General features: G+C 44.7%; 1 protein-coding gene across 13 annotated transcripts in view; it reads right to left on the minus strand.

Moving 5' to 3' along the window:
- The window catches only part of RIN2 (Ras and Rab interactor 2), a 236,084-nt gene that overhangs the window by 9,763 nt on the left and 202,021 nt on the right, over positions 1-24,300 (minus strand). For all 13 annotated transcript variants that reach the window (XM_064375666.1, XM_021673564.2, XM_064375585.1 and 10 more), the window contains 4 exons: positions 23,902-23,993; positions 18,768-19,904; positions 3,512-3,817; positions 1,563-1,694 (listed from right to left, as the gene is read on the minus strand). In XM_064375666.1, coding sequence (XP_064231736.1) covers positions 1,563-1,694; positions 3,512-3,817; positions 18,768-19,904; positions 23,902-23,993 — 1,667 coding nt within the window. The remainder of the gene's footprint in view (positions 1-1,562; positions 1,695-3,511; positions 3,818-18,767; positions 19,905-23,901; positions 23,994-24,300) is intronic.

Below are 24,300 nucleotides of genomic sequence, written 5' to 3' on the forward strand. Positions count from 1 at the left end.
ATGATTGAAGCTTGAAAAAGAATAACCAAACCTCAAACTGTATTAATAACAAATATTCCAGTGGAAGGAAGGAAAGCATGCCGTGTTAGACTAACACGCTTCTCTTGGTCCCTGGGCAAAACCACACGTTTGGCCTTGTCCTGTCTAATCCCAGGGCAGAGCAGGCAAGAAAAGCTCCAGGGAGAGCCTCCAGGCTCATCAAGAAGTGTCTGGTTCCAGGGTCAGGAATATTAATGAGGAGACAGAAGAGGCTAAAGGGTGAAAGCATGAAAGAGGCCCATTCATACCTGCCTGGGGTTAGGGACGGGAGGAGAGAGATTCATCCCTCATCCTGAGTCAGCACTATCTAGGCCATGTGGGAAGGGCATATTCAGGGCTCCAGGGAGGGCAGTCCCTCGGACAGGAAAACCAAGGCCTGGGGAATTCACATTACAGGACTGAGGAGACTAAGGGGCACATTCTGGGGGTGATAAAAATGCATTTCATTCCCTCCAGGGAAAATGCTGGGATGACACATTCCTTAGGGAATCCCGTCCAAGATGGACCTTTCCACTCAAGCCCAGACTGAAACTCACCGGAAGAAAGAATACATAAAAATCCCTCCCAGGGCTTGTCTGGGCTTTTATCTGGATATATAAAAATGGATTAAGAGGCTTCACGGTGCACAGGCCTTGATTTGTTCTCCTTTAAAAAGACAAGCTCACATGGAGTCCCAGTTATTTCTGCTTTTCAAGGCTGTGCACTACCGTGCCAAACATTCTAATCATTTCCATGGTAAAATACCTAAGCCGTGTGTAAGGAGAAGGAATTTCTGCTAAGACATGTTGGGGTTAGGCAGACACAGGAAGAAGGAACCCGAACTGCCAAGATAAATTGAAAGCAAAATGCACAGATTCCACACTCCTGTATTTTTATTGTAAAAATGGGCAGATACTTTAAAAAAAAAAACTGGAAAAAAATTAATACTGTTTTCATATTGAAAATGAAATTTTAAAAAGTGAAAACAAAGCCAAACTTTTATCCATTTCACTAACATAAGAGCAGGTTATTTTTCTGGCAATGGAAGTATTCTCAACAAAAGTTTGTAATTTCCTCTTGGAATCAAAGAAATCATTTCTTAAAAAAAAAATGGCATTTATTCTATGAAACAGATTTTTTTACTTGCCATTAAGCAATCTTAGTGAAGTATAGTTAAGATGGGGTTATGTTTTTTCTTTTTTTTCCAGACTTTTCCAAATTTTCTACCGTGAGTGTGTATTATCACTTTTGTAATCAGAAAAAGGTTAGTACATTCTTTTAATTAAAAAAAAATGCAGTTAACACTTAAGATGTCAAAAAAGCACCCAAGTAACTGCTTAATGGGTGCAGAGTTTTATTTTAGGGTGAAGAAAACAGTTTGAAGCTAAATAAAGGGGGAGAATGCATGACATTGTGAATACACCAAATGCCACTGAGCTGTTCACTGTAAAATGATAATGTTATGTGACATGAATTTCACCTCAATTATAAAGAAATGAAAAAAATATCACCCAGTTCCTTCAACTTTTCTCAAAAATAGTTACCTTCTCCATGTAACAGCGACGGGTCTAGGAGCTCCATCATGTACTCAATTTCAGAGTCCAATTCCAGCATGTCACACTGAGCTATGACATAGGTCAGGACTGGCAAGAAGTCATCAGCGCCATACATCCTCCCTGAGAGCAGGAACAAACAGCGGGACGGAATATTTTTACCAACTTTTCTTTCTTTCATATCCTACTTGCTGCTTTTATTAGAAACCAAGGAGTCACTCTGGGGAAATGTGTTATTTATAAACAGAGGTGGGTGTTTCTGGAATCCTGTGTAGCCTGTGACCCTCCCAGCTGCTAATGTTAGAGACCAGCCCTTACAGTTTCAGAATGAATGTCTATGAATCAATGAACACATTACAGATTTTCTCCCTAGTTTTATAATTTGTATAAAATTAGGTGATAGAACAGGATACTCTTTAAAATATTTTAACTTTTAGCAAACAACATTATAAAACACTTCTAAAATATTTACTTATGCTAATTCTTTGTGTTTTATTTCCTATTGTTTGCTGTGTACATTATTCACAAACATAATGACAAGACCAAACTCAAACCAGGAATAAGCAAACTTTGCTCTGTATTCAATGTGAGCACACAGTTAATTTCTTTAAATGTGCGAGTTCGGTATATGTTAAAGATATACACTGATTAATAGAAACATATTGGAAAAAATGTTAGCCTTTACTTCTAGTTTTCTTTACATCACTGGTTCTCAACTGGAGATGATTTTGTCCCCCAGGGGACATTTGGCACTGTCTGGAGACATTTTTCATTGACATGACTGGAGGGTGGGGGTGCAGCTGACATCTGGGATGTTGTTAAACTTCCTACAGGAAGCAGGACAGCCCCCACAACAAAGAATTATCCTGTCTATATTAATGTCGAGAAACTGCTTCAGAGGAGCATAATCCCGTGCAGATATTATTTGGGGAATTTTTTAGAAATGACTGTGAACTATAGAAAATATGTTTCTTATATGTGAAATATGCTTGCAGACTTAGGAGGCGATGTTCACATCCTATCATTACCAGGCCCAGGAGCTCATATTTTAATGTCTTCACTCAACAATTCCCAAAGTGCACACACATTCCTGTCTACTCAAGCAGTGGTTAATAGAGCCTGTGTTTACTCTCTGCTGCTTCTCCATTAAGCAGTTTCACTCAGAAGAAAAGTTTGTAACCATCCTCGGAATTACAATAAGCTTACTGAAGACCTGGGACAATGCAGGGCTCCATCACTATCCATGATTCATGGTTATTCCTACATCTACAGGAAGCAGCAAGGGTAAATCCGAGGGCCGGCTTTCCAAATTTGTAACTCTTTGGTGAATTTCAATTATATTGCTTCAGCTTGTAGCAAAAGAAGGGCGAGCCAATGAAATGGCTCTAATGAGGCCTCATTATGACTGAATACTCTGAGTTTCTTTCACATACTATAGGTCATTGAAACAAACCTTCATTGGACAAAATGTTGTAATGATAATTGCTGATATTTCCATTGCACTTGGGGCTATGTGTGCGCTGTCTCAGCTAATCCCCACCTTATGAAAGGAAGGGTCACATCCGGCTACAGACACAGAAAACTGCAGCGTGCAAGGTGGATTAAGGGGGCCAAAGTCCCTCAGTTAATTTTCTTCTTCTCGGAGGAAAAATTTGAGCTCAGACTCCAGAGACTGAATTTGTAACCATACCCTGAACTGAATCTTTAATTAAATTGGCCTGGTTCAAAAATCTTGCTGCCCTCATCTGCTTACATTTTAATCCATTGCATGTGACTAATTTGTCAGATATCAGAGAATCACTTATAATTTTGCAAGCCACTTGGTGAAATCAACAGACCAAAGGGAGGAGAAATTGGGAATCAGAAAGCCTGACAGGAGACAGATCTGTCCCTGGCCCGGGAGGGAAGCGGCACGGATCCTGGGCTTCCAGCAGCCTCACCTGAGTTGTTCTCCATGACGGTGTAAATGAGCTTGCAGACCCGCAGCAGCAGCATGACCTTCTTTTCCGGGGAATACATCTTCTGCATGGTCATGAACTTGACTTTGATTTTCTCCACATCCACAAAATCAGGGGTCGGGGCGAAGACCCCCAGCTCCTGCGGATTCCTCTGCCGCACAAGCTGTAGGTTCTCCTTGAGTTGCTTCCATGAGCCGTCGGCCATGTGAAAGTCCTTCAGCATGGCCTCCACGTGCCCCTTCAGGGGCTTCAAGATGCACTTGTGCATGGCTTTCTCCAGCACCACATCTGCCAAAGAAAGTGTAGCAACTATGACCACTGTCTGAAGAAAGAAGAAACACAGCATCTGCTTTCTTAGAAGGGACATCTGTAACTCTATGCATTGGCTGCAGGACACGCAAATTGTACAGCTTAACATCCAACCAACGGACAACACCAAGCAGCACCATGACTCACATGCTAACATTTTTTTTTTCTGAAAAGCCAGGAAGACCTAATCTTCCCAAATGATGTCTAACTTGCATATAATCAACACAATGAAATATATTTGTTTTGATTACTTTCATGCCCTATTCCTATAAGTACAGGCAAATATGCTAGAAGACATTCTTTTGATCTAGTCCTTCAGCTGGTCATCCAATTAACAGGAGAGCAAAAATAGTATCTTAAGGGAAGGATTTTCTAATAAGGAGGGTTCAACATCCCTTAGAATATTTTCTGAGGAGGGTCAGGCGCAGGGCTCACATCTGTAATCCCAGTACTTTGGGAGGCTGTGGCAGGCGGATTATTTGAGGTCAGGAGTTGGAGACCAGCCTGATCAACATGGTGAAACCCCATCTCTACTAGGGATACAAAAAAAGTTAGTTGGGCATGGTGGTGCACATCTGTAGTCCCAGCTACTGGGAAGGCTGAGGCAGGGGAAGTGTTTGAACCCAGGAGGCAGAGGTTGTGGTGAGCCAAGATTGCACCACTGCACTCCAGCTTGGACAACAGAGTAAGATTCTATCTCAAAAAAAAAAAAAAAAAAAAGATTATTTTCTGAGGAAATAGATTCACCTAAATATAATGCATATAGTATGTGATCTTAGATTCTGGACTAAAAAAATTCTTCATTTGCTATAAAGGACATCAGTCGGCCATTGAATACAGCCTGCAGATTAGGTAATAGTGCTGAGAGGGCATCAGGATTAATTTTCTAGGTCTGATAACTATACTGTAGGTGTTAAACAGAATAGCCTTGTTTGTAGGAAATATGCATTGAAGTATTTAGGGGTAAAAGGATACAATGTCTGCAACTTAAAGGGTTCAGAAAAATGAGAGAGTGTGTGTGCATGTATGTGTACGTGCGTGTATGTGTACACGTGTGTGTGTGAACAGAGAGAAAGAAGAATGAGGCAGATGTGGCACAGTGCTAACATTTGGGAATCTGGGTGAAGGGTAGCTGTTTCTTTGTGCTATTTTTGCGACCTTCCTGGAAGTCTGAAATGATTTCAAAATTAAAAGTTAAAAATGTGTGAAATGTGTTTCTGTTTCGAGTTAGGAAACACCTTTGGGTGTGGGAGGCGTTCTTCTTCCCTCCTTCGAGTGACTGCCCAGTGGGGTAGCTTTCTTGGCTAATACTGAAATGACCAGTACCATAAATCCAAAGACGCAGACTGAAGACTATTTATATAATAATAACTCCCCTGCTTTGTCAATAGCAGCTTTTTAATCTCACATGTTTGCACATTCTCATCAAAGCCACCTGGGTTCTGCTGCAGCATCCACACTTAAAATGATGACACCTTAATGTGATTCCATGTGGGAAGCCAATGGAACATGTAAGATTAGAAATAAGTTAGGCCAGGCCTGGCAGCTCACGCCTGCAATCCCAGCGCTTTGGGAGGCTGGGGTGGGCAAATGACTTGAGGCCAGGAGTTCAAGACCAGCTTGGCCAACGGAGTGAAACCCCGTCTCTACTAAAAATACAAAAGATTAGCTTGGCCTGGTAGTGCACGCCTGTAATCCCAGGTTCTCTGGAGGCTGAAGCATGAGAATTGATTGAACCCTGGAGGCAGAGGTTGCAGTGAGCCAACATCCTGCCACTGCACTCCAGCCTGGGTGACAGAATAAGACTCTGTCTCCAAAGAAAAAAGAAAAAGAAATAGTTGTCTCTCTGGCCTTTGGAATTCCTGACACTGGATCAGATCAGATTAAATTCAAATGATTACCTATTATTAGAAGGCCAGGAAAGAGAAATCTAAGGCAGAGTTACAAACAATGAAAACAGTCCCCCAAGGTTAAAACTGAGGCCAAAAGTTAATGCTGACCCAACAATCATCAGATTCCCCAGCCCAAGTTTTTTTTTTCTTTTTTCTTCCTCCTCCATCTTATCCAGGAGATCTCTTTGTTTAAATACAGGTTTATTTAACTATAGGAATCAACGTTGATGAGAAAGAGGTTATAAAGTAGGAAGAAAAGCAGAACTTACATCTGGCATTTAAAAAAACCACTTGGTTTACGCTGGTTGCTTTGTGTGATATGCTCGCGCAACTTTATCGCATCTTTGTCTTTACCCTACATCATCATTATGATAAAAGATTAATAACAGCAATTAATATTGAGCATTCAGATGGCCAGGCTCCATCTAAGTGCTTTACTTCACTATCACCTAATCCTTCAAACAGTTCTATTATTTTTGCACAATACTATGTCCATTTAACAGATGGGGAAACTGAAGCTCAGAGATGACTTATAGCTTGATAGAAGCCACATAGCTATTTTAAATAACCATTTATACAGCTTTTCAAAGTAAATGATCTTTTAATTGTGAAGTTCAGGTCACTTTATAAATACTCGCCACTTTATTCCTCTTATCCAAACATTCTGAAAGCTACATTCATGGTTATAAGTGACCGCAACTTGGTTAAAATAGGGTCACCACAGGAGGACAAAGGCCATATTAATCATTAATTAGAAATGTACATGACTGTCCACAGTAGTGTTATTTATAATAGCCTCAAGTTGGAAATAACCCAAAGGCCCATTTGGACAGAATGAAAACATTGGATATATTCATTCAATGGAATACTACAATGAAATTCAGACAATGGAATGTATTTATTCAATGAAAAAGCTCACATTACTGCTCCAGAGCAACATGGATGAATCTCATGGACACAATGCTGTGTGAAACAAGCCAGACACAAGAGCATCTCCTACAGCATTTCATCTATACTAAGTTCAAAAGCAGGCAAAACTAACCTGTGGTGACAGGAGTCAGATGGCAGCCACCCTTGGGGAGGATCTGGGTTGGGACAGGACACCAGGGGTTGGAGATGTTCTGTATCTGGATCTAGGTTGTGTCCACATGGGTGTGCGTGTGTGTAAAATTTTGTTGAGATGAGCACTTAAGATTTACACACTTTATGGATGTAAGTTAAACCTCAATAAATGTATATAACAGAGACACAGGAAACAACTGAAGACCAGGCTGAGGTTTTCACCTTGAACCCAAGGACAACTTTTAACTTCAGAGTGGGCCCGGTTACCTCTGGGCCAGAGTGTTAATACAAATCATCCCCAAAAGGCTCCCAGCTGCTCCTGGGGAACGAGAGTAGAAAGGTCGTTAGTAGCAAGTTGGACAGGCTCCTTGTGCACTCATCCTTGCTGCCAGGGAGGAGGGCTGGCCTTCTAGGGGAACTCCACCCTGGGTGTAAAAAAGCTGTGGAAATATCTTAGGAGGGCTGAAACCTAGGACCAATTGCCAAGTGAGTAGCCCATTTTCTGGATATAAAATGAAAAAGTAATTGTTAGTGGTAAATTTTAGTACATTTTTCTTTTTTTTTTTTTTGAGACGGAGTTTTGCTCTTGTTGCTCAGGCTGGAGTGCGGTGGTGCGATCTCGGCTCACTGCATCCTCCGCCTCCCAGGTTCAAGTGATTCTCCTGCTTCAGCCTGCTGCATAGCTGGGATTACAGGCATGTGCCACCACGCCTGGCTAATTTTATATTTTTAGTAGATACGGGGTTTTTCCATATTGGTCAGTCTGGTCTCGAACTCCTGACCTCAGGTGATTTGCCCGCCTTGGTCTCCCAAAGTGCTGAGATTACAGGTGTGAGTCATCATGCCCAGCCTTTAGTATATTTTTCTTTAAAGACCATCATTTTAAAATAAGAAAACTGGTCTCTGCATTTTTTTCAGAGGTTTATTCCTCCTCCCCATCCTCCCCAAATCCTTAATAAACATAAAGAGTAGGGGACAAGGGCCTAAATGAAAAGAGGGACCCAGGCCCCAGCTGGCTCTGTCCAGTAGGAAAAGCAAGGTTCTGCTCACAAAGCAAGAAGGAAAAAGGATTTGAGGAACCCAAGGAACAGACGATCTTTCAGAATGTGAACCACCTCAGACAAAAGAGGAAAGAACAAGATGGTCACATTTCTTATAAATTACGACTCTCCGCTGCTTTCTGTGATCTCTGTTGGCGTTAATCTTTAATTCCTAGACAACAAAACAAAATCTTTTAAACTCTCAGAACAATGACACTATTCTAGCCACTTTACTTGCACTAGATCTTCAAATCCTCAAACAAAACCCCATCCAGGGAGGATTACTATGTTTTCATTTCACAGATGAGGAAACTGAAACCCAAAGACATCTTTGTCATGCAGCTATCAAGAGGGGGAGCCAGCACTTGAGCCCACAAAATGTTTCCTGAGTTCTTGGAGTAATGTCGACTGTTTTATCCACAAGCATGAATGCAAAGCAAACACGTGAAACCTTTACAGGAAATGAATAAGGTGATTATATGCTTTTAAATCTCATTAATGTCTTTTTGTTGTTGCTGTTGTTGAGATCGTGGGGGGTGTCACTATGTTGCCCAGGTTGATCTCAAACTCCTGGTCTCAAGGTATCCTCCCACCTCAGCCTCCCAAAGCGCTGGGATTGTAGGTGTGAGACATCATGCCCAGCCTTACTCATTTCTTTTCTATTTTTCTAATGACAAGCAAATACTAAAAAATCGTTCAAGCCACAACATACTGAATTTTAGAAACTAAGTGTTTCTAAATGACCAAAACTAGAAACAAATTTTCTGAAAATATTTATGAAGATTATATCAACTGGCCCCAAAATAATCCATAAGAGGAAAGTGGTCGAGACCATAGCAATTGCTGGCTCTTCCTTGACTAAATGTCACTTACTGCAGTAATTTATAGGAAGTATTCAATGTCTTGGCCGCTAGATAAGAAGTGATTCACTCTTATTACTTCTCCAATAATTGATTCACTCACCCATTAAGGATGAAAGACAGAAACCCTGACCCTTTCCTTCATGCTGACCACCCTATAGCATGGATTCCAGAGGCTGGAGATAGACAAGGAAATATCACAAGACCAGCAGGAACTCACTGGCTTTGTGTGTGCACTTTCTGGTTTTTCGCTGCTGGCCAGAGGCAGTGAGACTCCGAGAGGCAAAGCTGAAGACTGGAGAAACTGCTTGTGTTAGAAAGAGCCCTGGGAGCCATGGAGAGGCCAAGTCCCCTCCCCTCTCACTGCCAGTGTCTGGATGGCCATCGTAATCGTTGTCCACGGAAGGCAAGACAGAGCCAGCAGTCTGAACCTGAGGTGGTGATTGTTAAAACCAACACAAAGTAAAAATCAATATTCTCCAGGGAATCTAACCACACCCAGAGTCTAAACCACGTAATATAATCACATGCTTCATAACAACGTGTTTTGGTCAATGATGAACCACATATGCCAGGGTGGTCTCATAAAATTCTTTTTTTTTGAGATGGAGTCTCGCTCTGTTGCTCAGGCTGGAGTGCAGTGGCACAATTTCAGCTCACTTCAACCTCCGCCTCCCAGGTTAGCAAGCGATTCTCCTGCTTCAGCCTCCCAAATAGTTGGAATTACAGGCATGTGCCACCACGCCCGGCTAATTTTTGTATTTATAGTAGAGACAGGGTTTCACCACGTTGGCCAGGCTGGTCTCGAACTCCTGACGTCAGGTGATCCACCCGCCTCAGCCTCCCAAAGTGCTGGGATTAGAGGCAGGTGTAAGCCACTGTGCCTGACCCCATCTGATTCTGATACCGTATTTTTACTTTTCCTTTCCTGTGTTTAGACATGTTTAGATACATAGATACTTCGCATTGTGTTACAGTTGCCTGCGCTATTCAGTATAGTCACGTGCTGTTCAGGTTTGTAGCCTAGGAACAGTAGGCTATACCATATAGCCTGGTGTGTAGTATGCTATGCCATCTAGCTTTGTGTAAGCACTCTATGATCTTCCCACAGCAACAAAATTCTCTACGAGTGTACTTCTCAGATGCATCCCTGTCTTTAAACAACACGTGATTGTATTAAAAATGTACAGGTTACAACCAAAAGTACTGGACAAGGGTAGGAGGAAGGTAAGGGTTGAAAAATCACCTATTGGGTTCCACTGTTCACTAGTCAGGTGATGGGTATACCAGAAGCCCAGACTTCATCACTGCACAACATATGCATGTCAGAATTCTGCACGTGTACCTCCTAAATACATAAACACATTTAAAATGTAAAAATCCATGAGTTTAAATCACATGCCCTCTTAGCTTATTCTAGTTCTAGCATTCTGATTTTTATTTTTTTTTTTGAGACAGAGTCTTGCTCTGTCACCAGGCTGGAGTTCAGTGGCGTGATCTCAGCACACTGCAACCTCTGCCTCCCAGGTTCAAGCTATTCTCCTGCCTCAGCCTCCAGAGAAGCTGGGACTACAGGCGCGCACCACCACGCCCAACCAATATTTGTATTTTTAGTAGAGACGGAGTTTCACCAAGTTGGCCAGGATGGTCGCGATCTCTTGACCTCGTGATCCACCCGTGTTGGCCTCCCCAAAGTGCTGGGATTACAGGCATGAGCCACCGAGCCCGGCAATTGTTTATTTTAAAGGTAAAGTCGTAGAAATAGAAGCTAATGTTTGATAACAAGATATGGGCCTTTTTTGTAGGGAAGTCAAATTGTGAAAATGTAAAACATTTAGAATTGCTAACATTTAATGGGCATTTATTTGACCACTTCCTATTCTAATAGTATATGTATTACCTTATTAACACTCACTTCAGCCCTACGATGCTGGAACTACTGTCATTCATTTTACAGATGGCCATGAGGCTTGGAAGTCAGGTGACTTTGCCAGGCAGTGGAGAAGAAACGCAAACCATGTTGCTTCCACTTCCAACAAGTCAGGAGATGGCAGGCATGTAGACCTCCCTTGCTACAAAAAGGGCAAAACGAGTTGCTGCTTTCTTTTCTTTACGTGCTAACATATTTTCCTTTGGCTGTATTACTGGATTAAGGATCGGAACTAACACTGACTGAATGCTCAGTATGTTCTAAGCACGATTAAGCACTTTACAATTATTGAAACAACTCTTCGACTAAAATGGGCGCATAATCCCTATTTGTCTTAGTTTGGGTTCTCTCAGAAGCCAATCCCGAGACAAGGATTTGAATGTGAGTGGTTAAATTTGGGAAGTGATCCCAGGAAGCCTTGGTCTGGGAGAGAAGGCAGCCAATGTCGTTTGCTTTATTAAGCCAGTTATCATGGCTGGCAGGTGGAGCTCAGGCCTGCTGGGGAACTCCTAGAGGCAGCATTGAACGTGCCTTCGACTTGCCCCTCGGAAGGAGAGGCAGCTGGGTTCTGGATACACTTGCTCCCTTCAGTCCCTGGTTGAGGCTGCTCCTGGAGGTGGATGGGCATCAATTCCTCAGCCTTTCTAGCCCACCCTGGGCCAGAGCTCTGGTGGCATGGGAAAACCTCGTGCAAAATGTCACAGGTGCTGGAAGCTGGACATCAGATTGGTACGCAAGTGTCAGCGGGCAGAGCACGATGGCGTCCACAATACCATGTTACATGTGAGGCAACTGAGGCACAGAGATATTAAGAAACATGACCAAGCACCTATAGCTCAGCAGTAGCAGAGTCAGGGCTTCCAACCCTGCCTGAGCCCTTCCTCTGAGCCACCACACACCCCTGCCTTTCAGCCAAGAAACTTCTCCATCTCATGCCAGCAGAGCTGGTGGCTGAGGAGGGTGGAAGGCAGGATCTTGAAAATATGACACCGGGGCCACCATGACAGCACTTTGCTAATCCTCTATTACAAACTGTGCAAAGAAAAAAAAAAAAAAGCGGGCCACCTGGGGTTGCAGAGGCACTCAGGTCAGATGCAGAGTCTGAATGGGTCAGAAACCTTTCAAGGTTTCTGACCTTGAAAGATGATCTTTCCCAGCCTCAGCTTCCTCATCTGTAAAATGGGGCCACTCACAGCTTCCCGAGGTGGTTGCTGGGAGGACTGGGTGGCATCTCCACCAGGAGCAGTTGTATGCATCTGATACCTTGTAAGCATGCTACTTTCTTTGTTGCCTCTACCCTGACATAGAGTGAATTAGTGTTTTCTCTTTGAGGGGAAGCCCTCTGAAAATCACACCTGGGTTTCTGCAGTCCCTAGCATCACCTGAAGTCCCTAGCCCGAGGCCTGCATGTGGCACACACTCCAAATGTGTAAAATTTGACAGAAAATCCTTCCTTTGGGAGAAGACATGGAATTATACTTCTTCTCTTTACCCCTGCAGAATACAGGTGTGTAACTCTAGTGATGAAATCACTGCCCACGTGTGGGGCAGGCAGGGGTGGGGCACCCCCTCACGGTGCAGGGATGTCCTGTAACCTGGGTTGGTTTTAAGTATTGCTGGCCATGCACACTTTGGCTCATAAATAATACATAACAAAGGACACTGCATGATTTTAAGGAAGATCTCACCAGCCCAGCAAGGAAAGGGACCAAAATAAGGATAAGAAGCACTGGGGCTTTGATCCACTTTAGTTTCTGCTTATTTTGGTGGGCTTCAAGGAAAGCTAGTCCACAAAAGTATGGGTTACATCTGTGTGATATTTGATGTAGGAAATCCGTCCGATTTCAGTGTCTTTTAGTAAAAGGCCAGGAAAAATGAAGGCAGGGAAGAGACTAATCCTTATGGAAGAATTTTGGTGTTTTTTGTTTTGTTTTGTTTTGTTTGAGAAGGAGTTTCACTCTGTCGCCCAGGCTGGAGTGCAGTGGCGCGATCTCGGCTCACTGCAACCTCCACCTCCTGGGCTGAAGCGATTCTCCTGCCTCAGCCTCCCAAGTAGCTGGGACTACAGGCATATGCCACCACACCGGGCTACCTTATGGAAGAATTTTAAGAATTTACGTAGATCCGCCTGCCTCTGGGAGGTGGAGCTTAATTCCACCCCATCCCTTGAGTGTGGGCAGTGCTAAGTGACTTGCTTCCAAAGAACAGAGTATGGAAAGAAGGGAATCTTTAATTTTACAGGGCAGAAACCTGGCATACAGGGGATCAGGAGAACAGCGTCAGGGATGAGTCATGCAGACAACAGTACCTTCCGGTGTGATGTGCCTTCAACTCTGAGGTCACCTTCCTGCCACATAAAACCAGCTGGAAGGTAGTGGTAATTCCCTGCCACCAGAGGTGCAGACAAGGCCTGCCAGGGGTCCGTGTCAGTCGCGCCTGCATCTTAGCTTGACCTTGCTACGCTTTTGGTTTCTTCATCTATAGAAGTGAGGGCAATAAATAGAGCCTCTCAAGGCATTCGGAGGATTAAAGGGGATTCTATACATCAAAGTGCTTTGTAAACCATGAAGGACCGCCCACGAGGAGCGATTACTGATGCTCTCACTTGGCTCTTTTGAAAACATGGGATGCATTTAATTCGTACGCTTTGACTCCATAGAGGAGGTGGCTGTGACGTCCCCCGGACCTGGACAAGAACCGAGAAGCTCCAAAGTGGATACGGTGTCTGCGAGGAGTGGGGGCTGTGTCTGCACCACTTGTTCCCTGTTGCAAGACTGAGCTAGTGAGACGAGGCAATGGGTAGGACCTGAGGCCCAGGGAGGGCCGCGTCTACGCGGTGCTGGCCTCACAGAGACTGCCAGCGGGAACCTCCTTTTGGCTGGAGTGGAGGGGTGGGAAAACATGGGTGTGCCCTAAAGAGCCTGATGCTGCCACACAATTCATGCAGCATTTTAGGTGTCTTTTGGGTGACATTTGTCAATTCCTACATGAATTCCTCTTTTACCCAGTGATGCTTCCTGCCTGGGAGGTAGAAAGACTCTAGGGATATGACCAGAAAAGACTCTGGAGCGGACATCTTCGTGTGACTTGTTTTGTGATGTTCCACCCACCTTCTGAGTAAGGTCTTTCCGAGGTACGGCGCTAACAGCACCCTTGTGCGGGCCATCACAGAGTCAGGGACTCAGGGTCAGAGTCACAACTCCAGGGTGTCGCCTTGTTTTGGTTGATGTAACATAACTGACCCGTTTTGATGCCCTAGAGTGAAAATTATTCAACAAAGGATGCCCCACAGGGGAGAAACGGGTGCTTCTTATTGTGGTCTTCTATTTAAATTAATTTGGGGACGTAAGATAGGTATCCTTTTGCACACCTCAATCTTTCTTCTTTTTATCTGCCTCTTGTTAACTCTGCAAGGGCATTTGTTCCTTCAGGCGATAGGGTCCCATGTACTGGATCAGAAGTCAGAAGATTCAAGGTTTTAATCTCTGTTTGGCACTAGCATTCTTCCCCGGCTACACCTCTCAGAATGGCTTTTTTTTTTTTTTAGATGGAGTTTTGCTCTTGTTGCGTGGGCTGGAGTGCAATGGTGCGATCTCGGCTCGCTGCAACCTCTGCCTCCTGGGTTCAAGCAATTCTCCTGCCTCAGTCTCCAGAGTAGCTGGAATTACACGTGTCCATCACCACCACTCGGCTAATTTTTTTGTGTTTTTAGTAGAGACAGGGTTTCCCCATGTTGGCCAGGCTGGTCTTGAACTCCTGACCTCAGGTGATCCGCCTGCCTCGGCCTCCCAAAGTGCTGGGATTACAGGTGTGAGCCACTGCGCCCAGCCCCAGAATAGCTCTTTGTCAAAAAAAAAAAAAAGATAACTTAGGGGCTTGAGAAAAACTGTGACCTGAAAAATTAAAAACAAGTCACACTAGATATCGAAGGTACAGCCAGCTTAACTATGCATTTTTTTAAAAAACAAACAACAGATCTGAACCAGAGTAGTTATGATCGTTTAACTCCCTGGGAATCATTCCAATCCCCTTTTCTATGTGCGCTGTACTCCCTGATGTCTAGCCACATTTTCCGTATCATTTCTCTAGTAACACACAAAAAACACTCAGATACATAAATCAAAGTGATCTTTGAAATATGTGGTAAATGATTTTAAGAATACTTTTTCTTTAAATCATTAAATTGCTCTTTGGGGAAAACATACATTTGGTTTGTAGCACCTTCTTGTTTTCCCTACTGACTTTTAGGAATATGAACATTTGACTCTTTTTGTATCACTGTTGATAGTCTGTGGTGAGTATCTGAATGAAATAGAAAATTTTAAGTTTACTAACATTTTTGGAGTTGGACAAATTTTGTTTTTCTTGAAACAAGCCTTGAAAACAGAGGGATTTCCTAAGGCTGACATCAAGTCAGAAGTAAACACTATTTTACTAAAATGAAAACACTAACCACAACATTGCAACAAGTTCTGCAAAGTGAAGATTTCTCTACCAAAAATTTTGGATGGATTTCCCCCATGGGTTGAAAAGACTAAAGCAAGAGTGGTGGGATGGGATGTGAACACCCACCAGTGAGGAGCATGTGTGGGAGCAGGCAGTGATTTCACCCCATTTACATCCTATAGCATGGAACGTCAGCAACGAGTGCAGCACACTGTCCGTGTGTGATCACGTGGTTGATATCAAGGCTTTAAGTAGGGCCCCAAAACTGCACACTCTTATTAAAGCAATTGTTTGTTCTTCCATGTACCACTCTGGAGGGGTGAGAGTAGGTGATGGCTCTCTGGGAATAAGTGGCCTGGAATGAATGGAGAGCTGGCACACACGGGAACAAACCCGTGTCTTACCCACGTTGGCTTCATTCTCCAATCAGGAGAACCTAGCTGGTGCCAGGCAATGAACATGTATTCAGGAACCTCTGCGTGGGGGGGCTTTTGGTTGGAAGTACTCCAAAGCATAGTCTAAATAGAATGCAAATTCTCCATAATCATTTACAGGGCAGTTTTTCAGTTTTGAGATTGATTCACTGTTGATCATTTGCACTTGTCCAGAAAGTGCTGAAAGGAGTAGTGACACCAGCACATGGGCAAAAGGAAAGTGAGTGCGAACTATTTGTTTTTCTCATTAGCTTTTCTCTATGCAACTGAAGAACCACTCTCTGAAGAAGACAGATGAGTATTATCTCCATATACTAAACAGATACATGTGCATACATTCATAGGGTCATTTTCAACTAAGAATGACTGCTTTAACATACATGGATTAAACCAGTGTAATGCGTCCTCCTACCTTCTTGACTTCAGGATGTTCCATAAATCTAGGCTTTAAATTAGAATTCTGTCTTCTAGTTCACAGCTATCGTCTTCAGAAGCTATAGGAAATGAGGATAGAACTAGATGTTTTTTTTAAAGCAGAGAAACCCAACTGGCATTCTCAAAAACCCTTATAGGCATCAGTGGACACCTATTCAGAACAAATTTGAGGCTTGGAATTCTGAGGGTGGCGGTCAAAGTGAAGACTATCTGGTGTTTTGCACAGGAAGTCAGACACAGTGGGAATTAGTGCACAAGCAAGGTAAGAAGATCTGACTGAATGCAAGCTCCTCTCCTAACCAAGACATCACCTCTGCATATCACTCTACACATCCTGGCCTCTGTTCCTGAATTTGCAAAACATGAACAATATCTATTCAAATATGCCAACCTTGAGTCAGTTATGAGTCTTAAAGGTATTGTACTGACAAGTCCTTAGTAAGCTAGTGATTCCTTCTTTTAGGAAAATGTAAAACATAGACAAGTGGGCTGGCTAAGTCCACGTTCTTGTCAGAGTAATCTAGTAAAGCGCACCTCTCTGGGGACTGGCTTTCTAATAATTAGGGTCACATCTTTCCTTCCACCTGGGCTTGTGATGAGTTTCTCAGGTTGACCTCTTCTCCCATTCACCTTCTTTACTTCAAAAGTCTAGCACTTTCAAAACAGAATGTTTCACTTATGAAGAAGCAGGAGGAACTGACTGCTTTCAGTGCAAAAGTTTAAAAAACCAAACCAAACAAACCCACAGAAAAAACATGGCAATGCTTCTGGAGGCCATACCCATGCCTCAACAGAGAGTGTCAGTCTGAACAGTCTCAACACAGGGTTGGCCCTGCTGTTACAATTCCCCTGAACTTCTGATGAGAAAATAGGAACACAGGCAGCAGCAGCAGAACAGTGAGCTCAGCAAACACGGGCTTTGGATCCGACAGAAGTTCAAATACTGCACCTGCTAGTCACTAGATAGCGTGGCAGGCAGACAAATGGCATGGCCTGGCATGGCCCTCCCTGTCTTCCTCCAATCCGTAAAGGATGCCGATGCCTGTTCACAGGGATGAGGCGAGGACCCACTGGAATAGCTTGGACCGGCTGCCAGGCTCATACTCGAAGCTCCATAATGATCTTAAATTAAAAGTTGCATCCTTCTAGAGTAGTGATTGTATAATTTTCAGCATGTTTTTGTAGAAAATGAGTGAGTCCTTCAGTTCTAAGAGCAAGTACCATATCCAAACTTGACAACAAAAGGAGCTGGCTGCAGAGCTTCCCGGGATGGACTTGGGTTGCTGCTTACAGCATCAGCAGGGAGGGAAGGCCAGGCACTGTGGGCTGGTTGGCGCCGCTGGCCACATAGCTCAGGCCTGACATCAGCGCCTGCCTGGCTGCACCCTCCACTGCCCAGCACTCCCCGACCCCAGCCCCTAAGAGGAAGCTTCCCCTGCAGGTTGGGTTCCTGTTAATACTGAGTCCCATATAGTCCCCCTTGATAGGGGGTCTCTGGTGGGACAGGGAAAGAGGCAGCTTGTATGGATATTCTGCCCTCTCCCTGACGCCTTTTTTAATTAGAAGGCACCTCACAAGGGCACATTCCTTTAGCCACTCACTCCAGCAACACCCCAGCTTTAACCACGCCCTGATCAACCAGGCCTGGCCTCAGTCAAACCACAAGAAAACAAACAAGGCTTTGATTCCTTTGTGAGAAAATCAAAGAGCTGCTGAAAATCACTTAAAGGAGAAAAGAGAGAGGAGAGAGAGAGAAAGAGCCCTCTATCACACACTGTTTACTACTTTCAGCAAATGGACCCAATCAGAAAGAAAAAATTGGGGTTTCACTTCTGAACTGCCTGGAAATGTTTGGTAGCTCCAATGGCTGCTGCTGCCTGGTGAATAAAGTCTCTGAAATCAACCTTTGAGAGTCAACCTTCTGAAATTAGAAACAACAAACAAAAAACCCTTCAACATTCTCACCCTGGAAAAAAAGACTGCTTGCCAATTTCAAATTTGCCTTGGCCAGATAAACCATTAGCAACTCATTGCATAGATAAGATTATAAAGAAAGTATTTCCCCTTGATGTTGGAGAAAACACCTTTCATGTGACCTCCGAACTATGTTACTTATTTTAAAGGTACACAAAACAAACTTGTCTTTCTTTTTTTTTTTTTTTTTTTTTTCTTACTCCCAAGCCGTGCCTCTCACAGAAGTCTATGGGATGAGGAGCCAGCAGGATGGTGCTCTTGAGGGAGATCGGGGGCCCGGGGTCCTTAGATGCTGGTCAGGTTCTGCTTATCCAGGGTCTGGCACTTGTCCCACAGGTAAGCCTGCGGTGGAAACTCATTCCAATGCATCCCTGAGTTTTGTGCTCTCTGAACATATGCTACACCTCAATAAAAAGTTTACTTTGCAACCAAGGCAGAACAAAATACCCACTGCCTCTCAGAAAATAACAAAAATACTTTTATATGTATGCACAGCCTGCAGAGAAGCACAATTCCAGAGACGCTAGCACATGCAACACACACACACACACACACACGCACGCACAGACACACACTTATCACAGAAGGCTGCAACTGGACGCACAGAGGGCCGAACTCCATCCCTGAACAGAATCACCCTGCAGTTCCAATCTGCCACTCCCGAAAACATTTTTGAGCCTGGCAGTTAGCAGCTACTTTGAGAAACTGATTTTTCCATTCAAACAGGGAGAGAAGGTGGAGTTGGCTGATGTTTGGAACTTCAGAGTAAGCTTCATCAAAAATAACAAACATAGGTTGCGCTGCCCGGACGGAGTTACAATAGATTTTTATATTTTTAAAAACAGCAGGTACTTACCTATTTGGTCTTCAGGGATCAGCGACTCGATGGGGGGGTCCAGCTCCGAGCTCTGAGACAAATAGTTCTTGACCTGGGTCATGAACTGCCGGATGGTCTGCAGCATGTCGGTGCTGGACACGTGGCATTCCTTGTTCTCCTGCAGGAAGCTCACGTAGTCCTGCACCAGGCACCCGAAGTAGGTGCATTTGTCCCGGGACAGCTCGGCGATCCTGCGGACCATCCGCTTCTCCGGGGTCATGAAGGAGCTGAACACCCCGCTCACCTTCTGCAGCTGGGACTTGACGAGCTTGGGCAGCACGAAGGAGCTGCTCCTTTTCTTTTTGGACTTGATGGGGGGCGCCATGGTCTCCTGGTCACTCTCCCCCTCGTAGTCCTCCAGGCTGCTGTTGGTGTCCGCCTCGTAGCCGAATAGAGGCATGCTCCGGTCGAACTCCAGCGAGTCGGAGGAGGAAGTGGAAATGCTCATGTCGCTTAGCCGCTGCCGGCCTCCATGGCACGGGGGCCGTGATTCAGAGCTGGGCGGCGGGGCGCTTGTGCAATCGCCCGGGGCGGCCTCAGGCGGGGCCCCACCTGGGCTGCCAGCTGCGCCCAGCTCCAGCTCCGGGCCCGCGCCCGGCCGGCCGCCGCCGCTCGAGGTCTTTGCGCCGCCCTCTGCTTCCAGAAAAGAAGCCTGCTTCTTCAGCCGGGGTGGAGGGATGGGAGTTGGTTTCGTTCCAGGCAGAGCTACGTTCCCATGTTTGTTATGGTTGACTGTTTCTGGCATGCTCGTCTGGGTTTCGGTCCTGGCCAGCCGAGGGCTTGTGTGCAGACTATTAATAGCGGGTGGCGGGGGCCTGGGTGGGGGAGACAGAGGCCGCTCCGTGCCATTCGCGTTGGGAGTCCTTGTGCTCGGCCGCTTCAGGCCTCCGCTGAGGTCCTGGCTGTGCACTTTCAAGAAAAGGGGATTAATAAAGCACAGGGCCCCGTTGGTCTGGCTGCACTCCAGCTCCGAAGGCGTCCTGGTTTTGATAGAATGCACTCCATTTATAAGGCAGAGCTGACGCAGGGAGGCAGGACAGACGCCGTCGGGGGAGAGGGGCCTGCGGGGAGGTGGAGGGTTCGGGGGCTTGCTGTCAGCTGGGGAGCTCCAGAAATCTGAAAGTCATTATCAGTGAACACAAGAATGTAAATACAGTACACTCAGACCATTCCTTCACAAATTAAAAAAGCACACTGCATGACAAGGCGCGTCTTGCGGGGTGGGAGGGGGGATGCGTTGTACTCGGATTTACTGCATTCCTTTACTGGAAAGGGCAGAAAGGCTGCCAGGCCCAGCTGTGGGCTCACAGGAAGGCTCCAGGGGCCTGTCACCTTCAAAGCCCTGGAGAAATGGCATGGCCAACAAAGGATTCCAGCGCTGCCTTTTCACAGGTAAGCAGGAAGGGGAAAAAAAAGAACTGGAATTGCTCCAGTGTAATCTCAAAAAAGGTCACCTCGAAAAAGGGGCTTCCTGACTTGCTTTACAAAAACTGAACCGACTTCCAAAGCAACCCCACCCTTTCCCAACAACTTCTCCTGGGATGCCCTCCACGGTGCAGCTGCCAGCCAAGGAATGGATCCTTGAAGTTCCCCTTCAAGGGGCAGCACCAGCAGCTGGGCCTGGGGGATGTTACACAATCTGCCGAGGGTTTTACACATTCAGCATTAAAACCACCGAAGGAGGAAAACTACATTCATGGGTTCCATCAGCAGAAAAACCACAGCAAGCAGGCCCAACCATTTACCTTTGTGGTTTGGAGGCCTTACTTCCCAAGTCCTATATAATCTCCTCACCATGCCCATAAATATGCAATGCTCTGCAGAGTAATGCAGATTGCTTAATCATCTGTACTGCCTGTGTCTCCTCTTGCAGATGGGTCTCAGTGTTCCATATAAGTTGTGGAGGTAGGGTGTGATCAGTGGTGCCTGTTATAATTTCCATGTGGGATATGTTATTCTTTTTTTTTTTTTTTTTCTTGAGATGGAGTCTTGCTCTGTTGCCCAGCTGGAGGGCAGTGGTGCTATATTGCCTCACTGCAACCGCTCCCTCCCAGGTTCAAGCAGTTCTCCTGCCTCAGCCTCCCAAGCAGCTGGGATGATAGGTACCTGCCACCACTCCTGGCTAATTTTTGTATTTTTAGTAGAGAGGGGGTTTCGCCATGTTGACCAGGCTGGTCTTGAACTCCTGACTTCAGGTGATTCGCCCACCTCAGCCTCCCAAAGTGCTGGGATTACAGGTGTGAGCCACTGCACCCAGCCTGGAATAGGCTATTCTCTATCTCTAGCTATGCCTTGCAGTGTCTTTCTTTCCCATGGACACAGAATGGCTGGCCATGGGGGCACTGAGGAGAAACGCTTTGGGATTCCTGGCCCTGCCTTGTCTGTGTGGTGACAGCTGTGTCACCTGCTTTATGAAATCGATTCTGTATCCCTCCTTCTCTTTCCCTATTCCTGCCCTGTCCAACAAGAAAGCCAACAGCCACAGGTGACTATTGAGCACTTGAAGTTGGCTAGTGCAACTGAGGAAGTCAATATCAAATCCCATTCAGTGTCAATCAATTTAAATTTTAGATGCTCAGTTCAATTACTGGAAAACATTTACATATCTTTGGAACTCGGTTATGAGAATCTACTTTTTCAACTGTGAACTTAATGAAATCTAAATACAAACCATGTATTTCTGACAAACATTTAGGGCCTGCGTTGAGATGTGCTGTAAGTATAAAATACGCAATGGGTTTCGAATACGTGGTTTGACAAAAAGAATGTAAAACATTTCATATCTTAAAAATTTTTTTATGTTGGTTACCTCTAGAAATTATAATGTTTTAGATATATTAAATGCAACAAAATAAATTATTAAAATCAATTTAACCTGTGTGGCTACCAGAAATTTTCAAATTACACATAGATTTGCCCTATGTTCTAATGGCTAGCACAGCACGTCTTGGAGAAGTTACTTCTCCCTCCTTTGAGTCCCCTTAGACTTTGTATACTTAGTTCATGTGTATATGTATCTCCCATATAAACTACAAACCTCATTGGCAGTAGGTAGAGACACAGGGATTGAGAAGGAATCTGATTAACCTTTGAGTCCTTGGTCTGGGGCGCAGTGTCTGCCACAAAGCAGACCCTCAAGAAATATTAGTTTGATCAACAGTATTTTTACTGAGGCACAGAATTTTAAAATATGCTATCTCTACACAAAATGGATACTATGCACACCGATAATCACAACTTGAATATACGTTCATTAGACTTCAGTCGCATCTAGTTAGCAGTCATTGGAAAAAGCTCTTTTCACCTCTCTCTTGGCATGCCACAAACGTTGTCCTTGACACTTTGGTTCTGCAGACTCTGCACTAAGTACACATTGCCTGTGGACCATCAAACCGGAGCTATGTGGACAGAGGTCACCAGAGAGAACTGAGACCCGGTACACATCTTCAAGAGGCCTAGAATCTAGTTGATAATATTGACTTAACTTCAGCAAGTATTTTAATCTCTCTCCAAAGGTATGCAGAACTTACTTGCAAAAGAAGGTGCGACTGTTAAATAGGGACATTTCTATGGCCTGAGAGTTTTGCCAGGATTCTCTTTCCAAATCCCATTACCCAGTCTTGCCACCTGGCCACAAGAGGGCAATTCTTCTACAGAAACAATCTTAAGTTTCACAGCCAAAATGGGTGGATCACCTAAGGTCAGGATTTCAAAACCAGCCTGGCCAACATGGTGAAACCCTGTCTCTACTAAACATACAAAAATTAGCAAGGTGTGGTGGCAAGCACCTGTAATTGCAGCTACTTGGGAGGCTGAGATGGGAGGATCGCTTGAACCCGGGAGGCGGAGGTTGTGGTGAGCCGAGATCATACCACTGCACTCCAGCCTGGGTGACAGAACGAAGCTCCTTCTAAAAAAAAAAATCTAAGTTTCAACAGAAGGGAATTCAGAGCTATGCCCAGGCTCCTCTCTGAGGCTCCCTTGGAAATGGCAGTCGCTTCAAAACAAGTTTTTTAAATTAAGAGAAAAATATGCCAAAGGACCAGCCTGGTCAATAGAGTGAAACCCTGTCTCTACTAAAAATACAAAAAAAAAAAAAAAAAAAAATTAGCCGGGCATGGTGGTGCATGTGTGTAATCGCAGCTACTTGGGAGGCTGAGGCAGAAGAATAGCTTGAACCTGGGAGGAGGAGGTTGCAGTGAGCCAAGACTGCACCACTGCACTCCAGCCTAGGTGACAGAGCGAGACTCAGTCTCAAAAAAAAAAATGCCCAAGGAGGAATACATATATCTTTTATTTGCTGGGTCAAGTATCACAGTGAGTGAAGTCCTTAAATATTAAGAGAATTTCATCCTTTGATCTGGGTGGAACATTTTTTGCAAAAGCTAAACCCACATAGATTCCTTCAGGGCAATGGGGAAAAGAAGTTAAAGTGGGCAAGATCCATTGTCCACCACCGTCCCGCAGAATCATGGGGACTTAGGGGACATCGGTAAAGAGGCACGATGGGGAAGCAAGTACCCAACTGCCAGAGCAGGGATCACGACAGGGTTAGGACATGGCCCGGAACAGCAGAATGAGAACTGAACGGCGAGAGAGGAAGTGGAACAGATGTTACTCTAGATGTCTGCGCTGTCAAATTCCTTAAAGCGCGGAAGTGCTGTCAATGCCCGTGTGCCCCTCAAAAAAAGAAAAAATTATGCATGCAGGATGCACTACATCAGGTTTTCCTTTCAGTCAAGCTCTGTCTCTCCCCAGCAAGATGCCCCAGAAAGGGAAGACACCAACACGTTACAGATGTTTGCACTAGAACTTCAACATTTTGGGTAGCCCAAACTCATTGATGGAGAAACTGGGGACATTCAAGAGTTACCCAGGCAAACTCAGCACCAATCTTTTTGAGAGTTGGCTGACCATTAGATGTAGAAAAAGAATCTCAGAAAGTGGGATTCAGGGAACACAGGGACCTGAAAGCTGAGTTTTTCCAGGAAGATGGGAATTATTTTTGACCATAGGTGTGTTTGATGGAGCAATGTAACCTCAGCGAGCCCACCATTGAGTCTGCTCCATGGATTCATTTTTAGATAGACCCAGGCAGGGGGCTCACACTTACTTAGTCCCATCTGGGCCAGTTCTTCAAGCTGAGCCTCCGACTTGGCTGTTGAAATGGCATAAGGCAACTTCAAGGTAAACGGCAGAACATCCCTGATTGCTCAGAAAAAGAGAGAATGTTTCTGATTACATGTCTGGTTTCTATCTCTCGTATTTATTTTCATCATAGAGATGTTGTAGTTTAAACTGTTTAAAATGTCCTAAGTAGACACCATACCACACCAACCAGAAGTGATCTTTCCTGGTGGTAGAGCTCAACACTTACTATTCCTGCTGTATTATCACACTCAGGACAGGCAAAAGCCAGCATAGTTTCAGTATCAGAGTAGGGATCACATTGTCCTGCTCAGTAGCTAAAAGTTATGTAGTTTACAGCAGAAATGCTGACTCTGTTGGTAGA

Source organism: Aotus nancymaae, unplaced genomic scaffold (genome assembly GCF_030222135.1).
Source record: "Aotus nancymaae isolate 86718 unplaced genomic scaffold, 86718_ANA_hifiasm-v0.15.2.pri h1tg000001l, whole genome shotgun sequence".
Taxonomy (NCBI): Eukaryota; Metazoa; Chordata; class Mammalia; order Primates; family Aotidae; genus Aotus; species Aotus nancymaae.